Source organism: Fukomys damarensis, unplaced genomic scaffold, assembly GCF_012274545.1.
Source record: "Fukomys damarensis isolate Sample0158 unplaced genomic scaffold, DMR_v1.0_HiC HiC_scaffold_30, whole genome shotgun sequence".
Lineage (NCBI taxonomy): Eukaryota > Metazoa > Chordata > Mammalia > Rodentia > Bathyergidae > Fukomys > Fukomys damarensis.
In genome coordinates, this window is record NW_022900942.1 from 62,166,610 (window position 1) to 62,182,117 (window position 15,508).

At 40.3% G+C, this 15,508-nt stretch overlaps 1 protein-coding gene and 1 pseudogene across 1 annotated transcript in view; one reads left to right on the forward strand and one right to left on the reverse strand.

The window, feature by feature from the left end:
* Smchd1 (structural maintenance of chromosomes flexible hinge domain containing 1) overlaps window positions 1-15,508 on the forward strand; it is a 103,911-nt gene that overhangs the window by 2,845 nt on the left and 85,558 nt on the right. The window contains exons 3-6 of the mRNA XM_033757417.1: window positions 1,390-1,465; window positions 1,901-2,062; window positions 5,309-5,391; window positions 6,745-6,875. Of these exons, the coding sequence (XP_033613308.1) occupies window positions 1,390-1,465; window positions 1,901-2,062; window positions 5,309-5,391; window positions 6,745-6,875 (452 nt within the window). The remainder of the gene's footprint in view (window positions 1-1,389; window positions 1,466-1,900; window positions 2,063-5,308; window positions 5,392-6,744; window positions 6,876-15,508) is intronic.
* On the reverse strand, window positions 9,479-15,244 carry LOC117283778 (annotated as a pseudogene).

Genomic DNA, 15,508 nt, shown 5'->3' on the forward strand with positions numbered 1-15,508 from the left:
GGGGGGGGGGGGGGGATGGGGATCAAACTGGGATCCTTGCATTTATGAGGCAGGCAGCAGAACCACTGAGCTAAGTCCCAGGCCCTGTTTGTTTGTTTTAAAGCTGCTTTCTCAAGTGGGAAGTTTGGCCTAGATTAGCTAGTTTGTGCCTGAAGCAGAAACCTCTTTTGACTGTATGGTGTTGTTGTATTGTTTCATTTAGGAAAACCATGTGTCTTTTGAATTTAAATGAAAAAAGAAGGAGAATGTTCGCTCAGTCTTCTTGCTCTCTTTTTTGTGGTTGTTTTTTAAGACTTCATTATACGTTGACTGATGCTTATTTTCTTTTCTTTATTTCTTTGTTTATTTATTTATTTATTTATTTATTGTTTTTTTGAGACAGGGTCTTACTATGTATTTGAGACTGCTCTGGAACTCACTGTGTAGCCCAAGCTGGTCTTGAACTCACAGTGATCCTCCTGCCTCTGCCTCCCGAGTGCTGGGATTATAGGCGTGCGCCACCACACTCAGCTTACTTTCTTAATATTTTCATTGATCATTTCTATTTTTTCCTTTCAATTAATTATCCTTTTGCACTTTCTATTAATCTTTGCCTTCTTTTCATCATTATCTTTATTTATTTGGTTTTTTTGAGACAGGGTCTTGCTATGTAGTTCAGGCTGGCCTTGAATTCATGTGGAGCCCATGCTGGCCTGAACTCCAGATGAATCTTTTGCCTCAGCCTCCCAAGTCTGGGGTTAAAGGTGCTCACCATCACCCTCAGTGGTTTGAGCTTCTTGATTTTCGTTTCTTGCAGTTTTCCCCATTAATTCATAGTTTTTGAAAGAAAATATTTCATAGGTAGTTTAATCAGTACATGTCTGCAGTACAGGATTACATTCATCATTGTAATTCATAACTTGCTTTAATGCTTTAAAGTTATTCTTTTGAAAGGGATTACTGTAGATGTAAAGATTTTTTTAAATACAGATATTCTACATAGCATGGCTATTGATGTTACAAAATAATATTTTTTCTAGTTTGTTTTTACATATTTAAATATCTAATCTGTATGAAATAAATGTTATTGTGCTTCATAATGGCATGAAATAGCATGTCCTCATCTGGGTGGGCCCTGATAATGTTAAAAACTGTTAAAAAGGTCCAAATAACTAGTGTTCCTGGGTGACAGATAGTAGAAAAACCTTGTTAAATGGTTTAAATGGCTCTTGCTAGGCCTGCAAAAGCAGAATTTAAAAATACTGAGTTATATATTCGTGTGACAAGCATAGTAATTGCTGCAAGATGATAAGATAATATGCTGTCAGTATTTTCACATTCTTGGAAATTTGAATGTTACATTTATTTCCTTTGTGTAATAATTGATTTTATTTCTCTTACTTTGGACAGACACTTGGCATTTCACCTGACGAAAAATTTGTTATTACAACAACAAACAGGAAAGAAATTACTTGTGATAATTTTGGTAAGTAAATAGTGCTATTAAATAGCTAGTGGTTTTATATTTAATATATAACTGTAGAGCAATAACTTATCACACAGATGTGTATCTAAAAGTATTTGGTAAGACCCTTTCTCAAAATAAAATTTTGAAGGGTTGGGTATAAGCTCAGGGGTAGAGCTCTTAACTGGCACAAACAAGACTCTGGGTCTAATCCCCCACTATCACTACTACTACTACTGCTACAAAAAAAATCAAAACAAAACAAAAACAAAGAATTCGATTAGGTAGAAGTGTTCATCCCTGTTCCATTTGATTTAACAAAAGCAACTGAATTTATAGATCCATTGTTTGAGAGTTTACCCGTACCTTTGTTAAAGATATTTCGTGGGTAAGATTTGCATATTCAGAATTACAAGTTCATTGCATTTCTGATGCTAATCTGGCACTTGATTGCAGATGAAACTGTTAAAGATGGAGTGACTCTCTACTTGCTGCAGTCTGTCGATCAGTTGCTGCTCTCAGCTACGAAAGAGCGGATTGACTTCCTGCCTCACTATGACACGCTGGTCAAGAGTGGCATGTATGAGTATTACGCGAGTGAAGGGCAGAACCCTTTGCGTAAGTGTTGCAGGCACCCTGCTAGACAGACTGACGCTCCTTTGTCCCGTTCACACATCCCGCTGCTTCTCATTGTAGAAATCCTCCCTATTTTATTAAAGACGGTAGTGGAGATTGAACCCTAGGCTAGATAAGGGCTATATCACTGAGCTGCATTCGCGACTATTGGAGGAGACCATGACCACTTGTTTTGAGCTTTTTTTTTCTCAACTTAATTATGGTTTACTCCTTTTTTCAACTGAAGTCATCTTCAGAATAAAAATACTCTTTTAAGGCAGTCTTGTTAGTAGCACTCATTCCTTTTGAATGCATGAAGGATCTTGTACCTACGTGTGTTCCCATCTCATGTGCGTTATTGTTCGTGGCTCCCTATACCTCTCCCAATTACAAAAGTAGTTTTAACCTTGCATTTTGACTTGTGTTTTGGGAATGTGTCTCACTTTGTAGCCCAGGCTGGCCTTGAGCTCGTGATCTTCCTGTCCCAATCTGTGAAGTGCTGAGATTAAAAAAGCATGTGTCAGACCGGGGATTCGGCCCGGTGGTTCTGCTGCCTGCCTTGCAAGCGCAAGGGCCTGAGTTCTATCCCCAGTACCAAAACAAACAAGCATGAGTCACCACACCCAACTACCTTGCAATTTTTGATTGATTGATTGATTAACTAGTTTTCGTAGTCCTGGGATCAAATCCAAGGACTGTAGCATTGAGATGCACCCCTAGCTCCTGCTTTGTACATTTATATAACTGAGTTGTACAATAAGTTTGTGCTGTTTTCTTCATGCCTTTATCATTTTCTTCTCCCTTTACTACTTGCCCTTTTCTATCCTACATCTAGACCAGAGCTCACATGCCACAGCCAGCTGTTATCACTGAAAGCTCTGAAAGGTTTGCTGCCACTGATAGACTGTCTCCTTGCAATCTTCATAAAGCAGTTGTCTTTCCACATTCTTTTACTGGACCATGCTAGAGTGCTTAATGTAGTGCTACTTAAATGTTCATTGTATGCTTGTTTATTAAAATTGTTTTTTTCTCTTGGTATGGTGGCACATGCATATAAATCCCAGCACTCTGGGAAGCTGAGGCATGAGGATTGCAAGTTTGAGTCTAGCCAGGGCAACTTAGTAACTTGTAAGACCTTGTGTAAGAATAAAAATACTTTTAAAAGGTTGGGAGTGTACCTCAGTGTGAAGGCCCTGAGTTCAATCCCCAGAGATTAAAAATCTTAAGCATTATTTATTATTTGTAGGAATTTTTTTAAAAAATAAATAAAACAACATAAAATGCACGCATATCTCTACCTCCTAGATGTAACCACTACTCACACTTTGGATCTATTTGTGTTATGTGATTTTTAAAACGGTTTTATTTGACACATTCTTCTTTAACCTACATTTTTTGATTGAAAATAAAATTAGCATCTTTATATATCATATATTTTAGATGATATGATTTATTTAAACAGTCTCCCATTAGATGTTAAGGCTTGGTCTTTTTTCCTTTGTCTTCTCTCCTATATCCAATCCAGTTAGCTTTAGTGATCCAATGTTATGGCTCTAAATGCCATCTTTATAAATATGCTTAAGTGTTCATTTTCAGTGGAATATTGGAAATACTGCCAGACTTTTCTCCTGAATTCTATTTTTATAAAAATTGTGTGTGGTGCTGGGGATTGAACCCAGGGCTTTACACATGCTAGGCAAGCACTTTGCATCTTATGCCCGTGTGGCACCTAAAACTAGGACATCTGGTATGGGAACCCTGAGTCCTATACCACACAGTTTTCCCACCTGAATTGGTCATTATTCTGCCTTCCATATGCCTTCCATTTGCTTGGGCCAGAAACTAGTGCTCACCACTTTTATTGTTCCCAGTGGTCCAAGGCAGCAGCGTAGCACCGGGATTGCACAATGACCACTTAACTGGTTTAAGTAGTTGGGTTGTGTCACAATGGTGAAGATGACTTCATTTTAATATCCATTAAAGACTTAAATTGAGTTTACCTTCTGGATTTGTTGTATCAGTCTTTGTTCCTGCCGTCATGGGTGGAAACAGAGAATCTCAAGTTTGAAACTCTCAGTTTGATTTCTGTGACTTTATAGTACATTCCTTGGTCTTTTCCTCCTTCTGTTTCCCTGCTCCTTGGTTTTGACTATGTGGTGGCTGTTTCTTCAAGTCTCAGTGATCTTTTTTCTTGGACTTTTCTCTTAGCAAATGGATCCTAGCCTTAACTACTACGTCTTTATCAGTGAAGCACAAAGCTTTACACGTGGCTGTCTGCCGTGTCTTAATTAGGGACAGTATCTGCTCCAGCTCCCTGTGTAAAAGCCCTCATTCACTGAACTTGATTTGGTGTTACAGCATTAACTGAATTTTTCTTTCTTCTCTTTCGTATTTTCCCTTTGTGGGAAATATGATCAGTAATTCAGTCTTCTAGACGCAGAAGTTCAAAGTCTTGGATTTCTAAACAATTAGATACTGTATTCATATTTTTTTCCTTCTCTTAACTAAGTCTCTCTTTCCATTTCCTATATATCTTTTGTTTTGTTTTGTTTTCTGCCTTTAACCAGAATATATATTTGATTTGTGATAACTTTATTGTGATTAGATTATAAACATAGCTGTCTGTAGTATTCAGCTGATTGGAAGTGCTTGCTGGAGTGCTGCTATGTGGATTAATTATAACTTTAGTTGGGTTACACATCTATAGAATTAAGATAAATTTAATGTTGCCTTTTTAACATAAGGGACTAAAAATGGGAAATGTTTAAGTAGTGGTGTTGAAGAAAGGAGAGAGTAAGTACTGAGCCAGTGAATATTAAATTCTCCGTGTGGTAGGAAGTCAGTTATGTCAGTTATGAGGACATGTTCTGCCATTTGACAAGCTTCTCTTGGTCTTTAAAATTTTTTCCCTAGATTAAGCACTTAAGACACACTTTCACAGTTATCTATTTGCCTGTGTGTCTCTGAGTGTCAAAGTCCTTGCACAAGGAGCCCCTGCCTGGCTGACTCATGCTGCGTAGTGCCGCACGACTCCTAGTTGCTGACTGCTTTTTATGCTGGCTGTGATTGGTGATGATGCCTGTATTGTGTGTTGTGTTGCTAGGTTCAGGAAAATATTTTAATTCTAGTTCTTTGGAAATTAAGAGTGGTGCCTTTAAGGTTCTTCAGAGTTTCTTCTACTTTGAACTTTTATATGAAGTATTTGGGAGGGAAAAGTTTAAGCAGTAATGTTTTCTCAATCTCTTCCAGCATTTGCTCTTGCGGAATTAATTGACAATTCATTGTCTGCAACTTCTCGTAATGTTGCTATTAGAAGAATACAGATCAAATTGGTAAGAAAATAATATGTAAGGAAATTTCATTTTTCTAAAAATAACATAAATTGATTAGAGAAAAATTAGAAAATAAATGAAAAGTATAAATAATTGTCTGGTGTCTCTTCATCTGTTGGTGACTGTTTTTCACTGACCCTATTCTGTCCCCACCCCACCCATCTCAATGGGGATTGAAACCAGGGCCTTGGCACTGAGCTATGTCCCAAGTCCTGTCTTATTTTGAGACGGGATTCTGCTGAGTTGCCTAGGCAAGGCTTGAAGTTGTTATGCTCCTGCCTCAGCCTTCTAGACTTCTGGGACTGTAGGTGCACTCACCACACCTGGCTGCGCAGGTCCTTTTTCTGTACAGATGTATATGCATGTATGTGTACATTTTGCTTTCTGACCTACTGAACTCTACATTGTACACTTTTGACATACAAACATTTTGCAGTGTACTCCATTTCTGCAGAGTGGTTTATTGGATGTAAGTTGCTTAAGGTCTTGAGTTGCTGACATAGATTCCCTGGATTTTGCCATTAGAAGCGGTGCTGAAATGATGAATGTTGTTTGTATGACTTTGTACACATCCAACTATTTTTTTTTTTGTTGTTGTTACTGTGGATGGAACTCAAGAACTTTTACTTGTGAGGCAGGCGCCGATTTTTCTTTTTCTTTTCTTTTTTTTTTTTTTTCAATAAATTTTTTTTTTTTATCTCCCTCCTGCTTTGTTGCCATTTTCTCCTTCTGTTTTCACTTTTTTTTTTGAGACAGGGTCTCACTATGTAGTTGAGACTGAACTGGAACTCACCATGTAGCCCAGGCTGGTCTCAACTCAAGGCGATCCTCCTGTCTCAGCCTCCCGAGTGTTGGGATTACAGGTGTGCGCCACCATGCCCAGCTTCACTTTTTTCTTGTGCTTTCCTTTTTCCCTTTCTCCTCCCTTATTCCCCTTCCCATTTGAACACTTTTTTCCCATTTCCCAACGTCAATTATACATCTCAGTCCGTATTTCCACTTTTGGTTTCTCACACCAGAGTATGATTATTTTCTTAAGTTCTGAGAAACGGAATTTCTGATTTAAGTAATAAAGTATTCGAAGGCTTTTTAGTAGATATATCTTTGTGAAGTGTTCTGCAGAAAGTATGATTATTTTCTTAAGTTCTGAGAGACGGAATTTCTGATTTAAGTAATAAAGTATTCGAAGGCTTTTTAGTAGATATATCTTTGTGAAGTGTTCTGCAGAAAGTTGTATTTTATACTAGCATCAGCAATGTATCAATGAGCCTGTTGAATTGCTTTGTTCATATTTTAATTTTTACGTTTGAAATACTGATTTTTCCTGTCTTTTGAACTTACTTTGTTCCGTAGCTTTTTGATGAAACACAAGGAAAACCTGCGGTTGCAGTGATGGATAATGGAAGAGGAATGACCTCTAAACAGCTTAACAACTGGGCCGTGTATAGGTTGTCAAAATTTACAAGGCAAGGTGACTTTGAAAGGTTAGAGGATCTTACTTCTTTATGAATAGCTATGTATTTTAATAAGGCTAAAAATTCTAGTGTCTTAAATATATGTGATACATTGGAGATTTTGCTGTTAACAGCATATTTAGTTGGGTCGTTCTGTTACAGCATCTTTATGATCAGGACTCAGAAATAGAACATCATATTGTGCTTTTTTGTTGAAGGGCTCTTTTTGCATTTCCAGTGGTATCTAGTTCTATTGATATGTTGAGTGCCTTAGGGCTTTCTGCCTTTGCATTCTAATATAAGTGTGATAAAAACTGCAGTCTCTAGAGCAGGATGGTTTTAATGTTGAGCTTAGATCATTTTGTGTCACATACAAAATTGGCTCTGTGCGCTCAGTATTTTTCTATTTTGAGGGCTGTTTTCAAAATGTCAGTTATTAGGAATAGAATTGAGTCATGAGTTTTCTTTTCTTTTCTTTCTTTCTTTCTTTCTTTATTTATTTTTTTGAGATAGGGTCTCACTATGTAGTTGAGACTGACCTGGAACTCACTGTGTAGCCCAGACTGATCTTGAACTCACAGTGATCCTCCTGCCTCAGCCTCCCGAGTGCTGGGATTACAGGTGTGCACCACCATGCCTGGCTGAGTCATGAGTTTTCTATCAGAATATGCTTATAGAAAATATCCTGAGGTGTCATAGGGAAAACAAAAGATTCTAAAAGCTGTGAGGGATAGATATAAAGGTTGAGATTTGAGCGGTATTAGAACTGTAGCAAGGGAAGCTTTGACCTGCAGGTCTTTGTATTTTAAGCCATGTTGTGTACTACTGGGACAATGTTCGTAGAAAGAGTCTGTTGGCATTCTTGCTTAGTACTTAAGAGTTCATAACCTGTTTAGCTCTTTTCTCTATCAAGAAGTCACACGTTTAAAATTCAGTCTCAGGGTTGGGGATTTGACTCAGTGGATTTGCCGCCTGCCTTGAAAGCACAAGGTTCCGAGTTCGATCCCTGGTACCAAAAAAAAAATTAAACAAACAAAAAAAGATAAAGTTCAATCTCAGTAACATGCTAAATTAATATAACTGTATTAACATATTAACGTATTATTTGCACATATACTTTCTCAACTTGTGAATTTTCAGCTCCCTTAGAATTTTCATCACATTTGACTTCCAGTGCATCTCTGTCGGGGACAGCTGGGTTGCTGGCTGAGCACTCTGCCCCACCCTTGGGTGCCCTGTACAGGGAAGCTGGAGAGCGCAGTAGCATTTGGCCTGGCTTAACCCTAGCCTTGCCACCTACTAGTTGTGTGACACTGGTCAAGTCCTTTCCTTCTCTTTGCCTTACTTTACCCACTTGTGAAATGGAGAAAATAGCCCAGAGGTTTTGTAAAGACAGAGTGAGGGTTTGTAAACTTTAGGACAGAGTCCATGCTATCCTGTACAGTTAGGGCAAGCCATCATCTTAGTTGTTTCTTCCTTCCTGACCTCAGACTTTTCTACAACCAGTTTCTTTCACCATTTTGATGAATTCATGACCCAGGATTTATAAGTAACCAGAGAGGAGGCAACGACTGATGGTTTTTTTCTTAGAAATGCCAGTTTATTTGACATAGTGCATGATTCAAAGTATCTGACATTTCCTAGCCAACAGTTTTTAACTTCTCTGTTACAGAATACTGGGTACCCTGAATATAGTTAGTTGATAGACCTCATTCTTTTTTTCCTAGATTAAACAGTTTCCCCATTTAGTACCCATTTCACATTCACAGAAAGTTTGGGGAGAGAGGGAAATAGGGATTATTACTGCCCTCTGCACCAGGGGCACTTAATGTTAAAAGGTGAAGCACAGTAGAGTCACCCCGTAGACATTCTGTGTGTCCAGAGCACTGAATGTTAGCATACCATCACTGGCCCATGTGGGACTCATCATAACAACGTAAAAGACACTGATTTCCTTGTAAAAACAAACCAGTATAAGTGTAAAGGACTCATCCCCCACAGCCTTTTCTGAAAAATAATACATAAGAGAACCTTTACATGATTAGTATCACCCAAGCTTCACACATGGAGAACAATAGCTAAAATATAATCTGTGAAAAATTCTCACTATGCAGTCAGAATAAAATCTGGTATCACTTATGGAATCTGTAAGTTAGAAAGAACCTCAAAGATGATGTTTTCCATCTCCTCATTTAATAAATAGGAAACTGTCAAAAGCAGGTGACATGCTGGATGTTGGGATCTAACCCGGTGGCAGAGCCTGGGCAGAACACAGGGACTCAGAAGAGCCTCGTTCAAGATTCTCTGGTTTCCCAGTCCTCCTTTAAAGGTTCACAGAGTAAAACAAGGGGATGATCTCCAAAGATGCACCACACAGTGAAGCACATGTGCTGACATAGGTCAATGATTTGGTCTTGCGGGACAGTTCCTTTGGCCATTAGGCAGATTTGTAACCCACCTCAGGGTGGGCCTTCTTTGCACAAGATTGTTCAGTGTTCTGAAGGAAAGCAAGTGCAGGTTGGAAATAACTTCTTGGATTTTGGAAGGCCCTTTTTTTGGGGGGTGGGTACTGGGGATTGAACTCAAGACCTTGCACTTGTGAGGCAGGCAGCAGCATCACTGAGCTGAATCTCTTATCTTCTTAACTGCCAGTCCGCGGTGGGCAGGCGGCCAGCTCACAGAGGAATCCTAGCTTTGATGCGGAGCTATCGGGTGTGTTCTGGCTTCGAGCAGCACAGTGATACCTACAGCACTAGGACTTATGGCCCATGTAGGATCCCCCTTTCTTCACCTGGTCTTTCCCAGAAGGGGGCCTTTTGGGTTGAGCGTTTCTCTAACCGAATGATAAATAGTCCGCCAGTCTGAAGTCTACTCCCACATGTTCCCCACTATGTTGTGGGAGCCATAACCGTTGGGAGGAAAGGTGTCAATGGGCGCTCTTCCTTGGAAGCCATCCTCTGCAGTGTTGGCTGCAATTTGTTGCCCCAGGAGAAAAGTCTGTGCTGCAGGCCTCTTTGACACCTGTACTGCCACTCAGCCTCTGTGGGATCCATTTCTGTGCCCATGTGCAGTAGGCTGTGGCGTCATGACAGGAGAGGTGGAGCACTGGATGATCTGGCCTGTGCTGAACAGTAGATTTGGGCCCTTCTGCGTGTCTCCAGTTGGCACCTTTAAGAGGTAACCACCAAGTAGCAGCTGCAACCTCTGTGAAATAGCAGGTTGATGGTTCTGCCACCTGCCTTGCAAATGCAAGGACCTCAGTTTGATCCCCAGTACCCCCCACCCCCAATAGCCAGTTGAGTTCACAGACTTCTCAAATTCAGCTTTACTGACTTCTTAGACATCCACCTGAGAGGCATCGACAGCAGCTCTTCTTGCAGGTGCTTCTCCATCCTGTTTTATCTGAGAGTCATCTGTACCCTTGTAAATATTCCAGCTGGGACGAGGACCATCTCGGTGAGTGTGAGCGGCTGCTCTCCCGAGCCTGGGCCCAGGGTGTTTGCCTTGCGGGAGTATCTGTGAGCAGCTACCACGCTGCCCTGGGCCCTGGCCACCGGCCAAGCCGCAGCCAACCGTTGGTTTTTATATGAGGATAGGATTTGGCATGTGATCAAACTAGTAGGTAGAAGAAAAAGGAGAACAGGTGGTAAATTAGGCAGAAAGGTCAGGAATCGATCAGTAAAATTTGTTAAAAGAGTAGAAAGATGTAGGGCCGGGGATTTAGCTCACCGGTTCGGTGGCCTGCCTTGCAAGCGCAAGGACCCGACTTCAATCCCCGGTACCAAAAAAAAAAAAAAGAGTAGAAAGATGTTTTCTACAGTTTGTCACAATTAAAACTTCACTGGATTCCTGGGGCATTGCTTGGATTTTCTCTAGATCTTAACAAACTTTTATTCACTTTTTGCAGAGCTGGGGATTGGACCAGGGCCTTGTGGATTATAGCAACACAAACTTTTAAACTTAACCCTAATGTTAGGGAAATGTTAATTTCTGATAGAAACTTCCTGTTGTTGGTTTGGGCCCTAGCTTTATGGGCCTCACTTTATAATCCCAGCACTTGGGATACTGAGATGCGATTTTGAGTCGGAGGCCATCCTAGCCTACAAATGGAGACTGACTCAAAACACCCTGAAGAAGAAAAAGAATTGCCGGGCGTGGTGGCACACGCCTGTAATCCCAGCACTCGGGAGGCTGAGGCAGGAGGATCACTGTGATTTGGAGACCAGCCTGGGCTACACAGTGAGTTCCAGGTCAGTCTCAACTACGTAGTGAGACCCTGTCTCAAAAAAACCAAAAAGAAAAGAAAAAGAATCAATACCATGTCAGGCTATGGGAAAAAAGGAAATAGAAGGCTCAGAGTACAGGTCAGCTATGAATTTTGTCTTGTAGCTTATCTTTTTTTGCAGGGGGGTACCAGGGATTTAACTCGGGTCCTTGCGCTTGTGAGGCAGGCAGTGTGAAAGCACTGAGCTCAACCCTGGCCCACTTGTAGCTTATCTTGTATGGAGAAACAAAACGCGCAAAATTGTATTTATAAGCATTTAAGTCAGTATTAGTCTGAAGAACTGCAAAGTGATGTGAAGAAGATAATGGGTACCTCCCTGCCTGCTGAGGCATAACAGAGGCCTTTGGCCTTAGGGCTGGGTTGAGGTTTGAACGGGAGGAGGAGCGTCAGCAAAGCAGGTGGTGAAGGTGGGCGTCTTGCTGTGTCTGAGGGACTGGAAGGAGACGGCGTGGCTGGTGTGTCGTCAATGAAGGGGACTGAGCCAGGGAGGAGAGTCTGAGTGTGGGCAGTGTTCGTGGTAACCCTTGTCACCGACCGCTGCCTTGTCCCAGACAATGCGAAAATGTTAAGCCAGCAGATAAGGTGAAAGAATAGCACTAGCACACATGTCACCCTTTCTCCTTTACCTAGATTTATTAGTTGTTAATACTTTGTCACATTCATAGTCTCTCTCCTCTCTGTCTCCTTTCTTTGAATCATTCAAAGTACTGTATGCTGCAGGTACGCTGACATTTCAGTCCTTAGTAGTACAGCGTGTACTCCTGACCCGACTGAGGGCATTGGTCACTTTTGCAGCTCTGTCTAATGTAATGCTCAGGCTTTTCTAGTTTCCTTTATTCTGTGGTAATTCCCCTTTCTTTTTGTTTTTTGTTTTTGTAATGTCCTTTTTTAATTTTTAGAATTCAAGCTAGTCTCCTGTAGCATGGCTGTCAGCCTGAATCTTAGTTTCCTCCGCACTCTTCTTACCATGAACATTTGCAAACAAACAGGAAAGTTGAAACTCTACAGTGAATAGTTATATACTTAACCTGGATTCTGTCGTTGAGAGTACTTTACCACGTACCTATCTGTCCCACCACCACCTGGATATCTTTTTTGATGTAGTTCAAAATAAATTACAGATAATCTGGATATGTATTCTCCTAATACCTAAAGTATTGGTATCATTCCTTGGACTTTAATATTTGATATTCTTTTGAGGTAAAGTGTACATACAGTGAGATGTTCATACTTATTTTAAATGTGTCATTGATTTAATTAAGTTTATACAGGTGGTTCACATGCCACATCCACATACTCACTGTATTGCAATGTACAATTCAGTCATTTTGAGCATGTTATGAAGTTGTGCAGCCATCCTCATCAATTCCAGAACTTGAACCCCTGCTTCAAACCCTGTACCCAGTGGTAATCACTACCCTCTCCCTCTTGATCCTACTAATCGCTGATGTACTTTTGCTTGTTTTTGCAGTACTGAGATTGAACCCAGATCCTCAGGCATGCTAGGCAAGTGCTCTAGTGCTCAGCTGCTTCTCCAGCCCTTTTTATTTTGAAATAAGGTTTCACTGAATTGCCAAGACTGGCCTCAGGCTTGCGATCCTTCTGCATCAGCCTCCTGGTAGTTGAGATTACAGGCATGAATCACTACACCCAGCAGTAACTGTGTACCTTTAATAGTTATTTATATCCATTGTTGAGCTGTTTTTCTAGGGATTAGAATAAGCATCTTAATCCTCCATAGTCCAGTTTGGATTAATGCCAAGTTAATGTCTGTAGTACACCAAAATGTTGCTTCTCTGTGGTTTCATTCCCTTCCCACTGTTATGTGCTGTGATTTTTTGTTGTTATTTTCACATAAATGACGAACTTACATATTGTCACCCAAGTGATCCTTCTATACTTACTGTTTCATACAGTTATCTTTTAAATAAGATAAAATAGTTACACACAATTAATACATTAACCTTTTCTATTTATCTGTAGAGCTAATTCCACCTCACTTTATTCTTTTCCCTTTGCAGGCATTTGAGTTACTTTAGTACTTTTGAGTCTGGAGAACTGTCTTCAGTAGCTGCTAGCAAAGAATTACTTCAGTTTTGTCTGTCTAGGAATATCTCAGTCTCTACATTATTTTTGTGGGCTGATTGTCTGGTTGACAGTCTTTTTAATTGGAGACTTTGAATATCTTTGGCTACTGCCTTTTAGTTCCATGGTTTCTGGTGAGAAATCAGCTGTTAATCTTACTGATTAATCCCCCTTTTTTTTTTCAGTACCCATGGGCCTTTATACTGAGTTATTCTCCCTATTTATTTATTCATTTGGTACCGGGGATCAAACTCAGGACCTTGCGCTTGCCAGACAGTCGCGGTGCCACCGAGCTATATCCTTGGCCTATTTTTTAAGTTTTAAGACAATGTCTCACTAAGTTGCCCAGGCTGTGCTTGAATTTAGGATCTTCCTGCCTCTGCCTCCTAGTGTGCTGAGTGAGATTTGTTGTTGTTGTTGTTTTCATATAAATATGAAATATGGTGGTGTATCCCACCATGCCTGGCAAGGATCCCTCTGCATAACTTCACCTTTCCCATCCTGCTTTCAAGATTCTGTCTCTTAGGTGTCTCTTTGACTTCAGTTTATGGCTGAGTGTGCCCTTGTCTTTTGTTTATTTTTACTGACTTTTGAGGCAGGGTCTCACACTCTAGTACAGGGTGGCCTTGAACTTGCAGTGTAGCCCAGGCTGGTCTACTCCCGCACCTCCTGCCTCTCCCTGAGTGTTAGAGTTCCAGGCGGTACGTGCCGTCTTGGTCTGCTCGGTGTCCTGTGTCCATCATGACAGGGTCTCACTGAAGCTGCCAGGTCACCCTCGCAGTCCTCCTGCCTTGCTGCCCAGAGCGCAAGCTCACCGCCATGCCCAGCCGTGATGTTCTGCTTCATACTGGCACTGTATTCTCTCCGACTATCTTTTTTCCTTTTGTTTTCTCTTTTTTCTTTCTTTTTTTTCGGTATTGGGGATCAAACCCAGGGCCTTCACACTGAGCCACATTTCTGGCCATGTAAAAAACAAGTATTTTTTTCAAGGCAGGTTAGGTTGGGCCTAAACATGATATCCTCCTGCGTCAGCCATCCAAAGTACTAGAATTACAGGCATCAACTACCAAGACCAGCTTTCTTTTCTTTGGTGTTAAATTGGTAACTCTTTCTCCAGCCTTTTCATCTGTTATCTCATTTATTGAGGCAGTAGGTACTTGAATCTTAATATTTGATAATTTATGCCTTTAATTGGGACATTTAAGCCAGATGTGTTTAATGTTGTTATTGGCATGTTTGGATTTAATCCCAATCTTTTAAACATTTTTTTTTCTGGGCTATTTCTTTTTTGTTTTTTGTTTTTTTCCTGTTTCATTTCAAGTATCTTGTATGTATCTGGTTCCATTGTATCTCTCTGTCATATCTACAACTGTTTTATTGGTAACTTTAGGATTCTTTAACAGTATATCAAAGAATATTGTACCGCTTTACATACAAGTACATTATAACAGCATGCTTTGATTTACTCTCAGTCTTTGTGCTTTTGTTTTTATACATTTTACTTTGACCTATATTATAAATAGCAAAATATATCTTTGCTATTTTGCTTTGGAAGTTTCTCGATTTCCTGACTTTCCTTGATAGGCTAGACATGTCTACTTTATGTTCCCATAACATACTGTGTGGTCCCTTTTCAAAGCAATCTTTTCTCAAAATTGTAGAATAAAATTCCCAATTTTAACCATTTAAAAATATACAGTGCAAAAAAAGACAAAAAAAGAAAAAATATACAGTAATGGCATTAATTACATTGGTGGTGTGCTTTGCAACCGTTATTTATTAAAATTAATTATTAAATTATTAAAATTATTAAAAACAAACATGTTTCCCTCTCCACCCACAAATTGGAAGTCCCCACTCTCCCTGCCTCCAGCTCCTGGGAACCACAGTCCTGCTTTTGTCTCAGTGACTTTGCCTTGCCTGGCACCGTGTCCTGTGCAGCGATGCAGTGTCTGTCCTCCTGTGTCGGACTCACCTGGCGTCCTTGCCGTGTGCCAGGCACCGCGCCGCTCCCTCTCTGGTGGATCATCCTCCCTGTGCTGCCGCGCTGTGTTTAAAGAAGTCTCCTCCTAGGTTAATGGGCTCGGGTTGTTTCTGTCTTTTGTCTGTTAAGATGGTGCTGCAGTGAGCATTTGAGACCCTGCGCTTACGTTTACCCTCCGGGCGCAGATGTTCGTTCCTCTGTGTTGATGTCTGCTATCATCTTCTTTCCTGAAAATCTTCCTTTAACATTTTTTTATAACTGGGGTCTGCTCTGATTTTTTTTTTTTTTTTTTTTTTTTTTTTTTTTTTT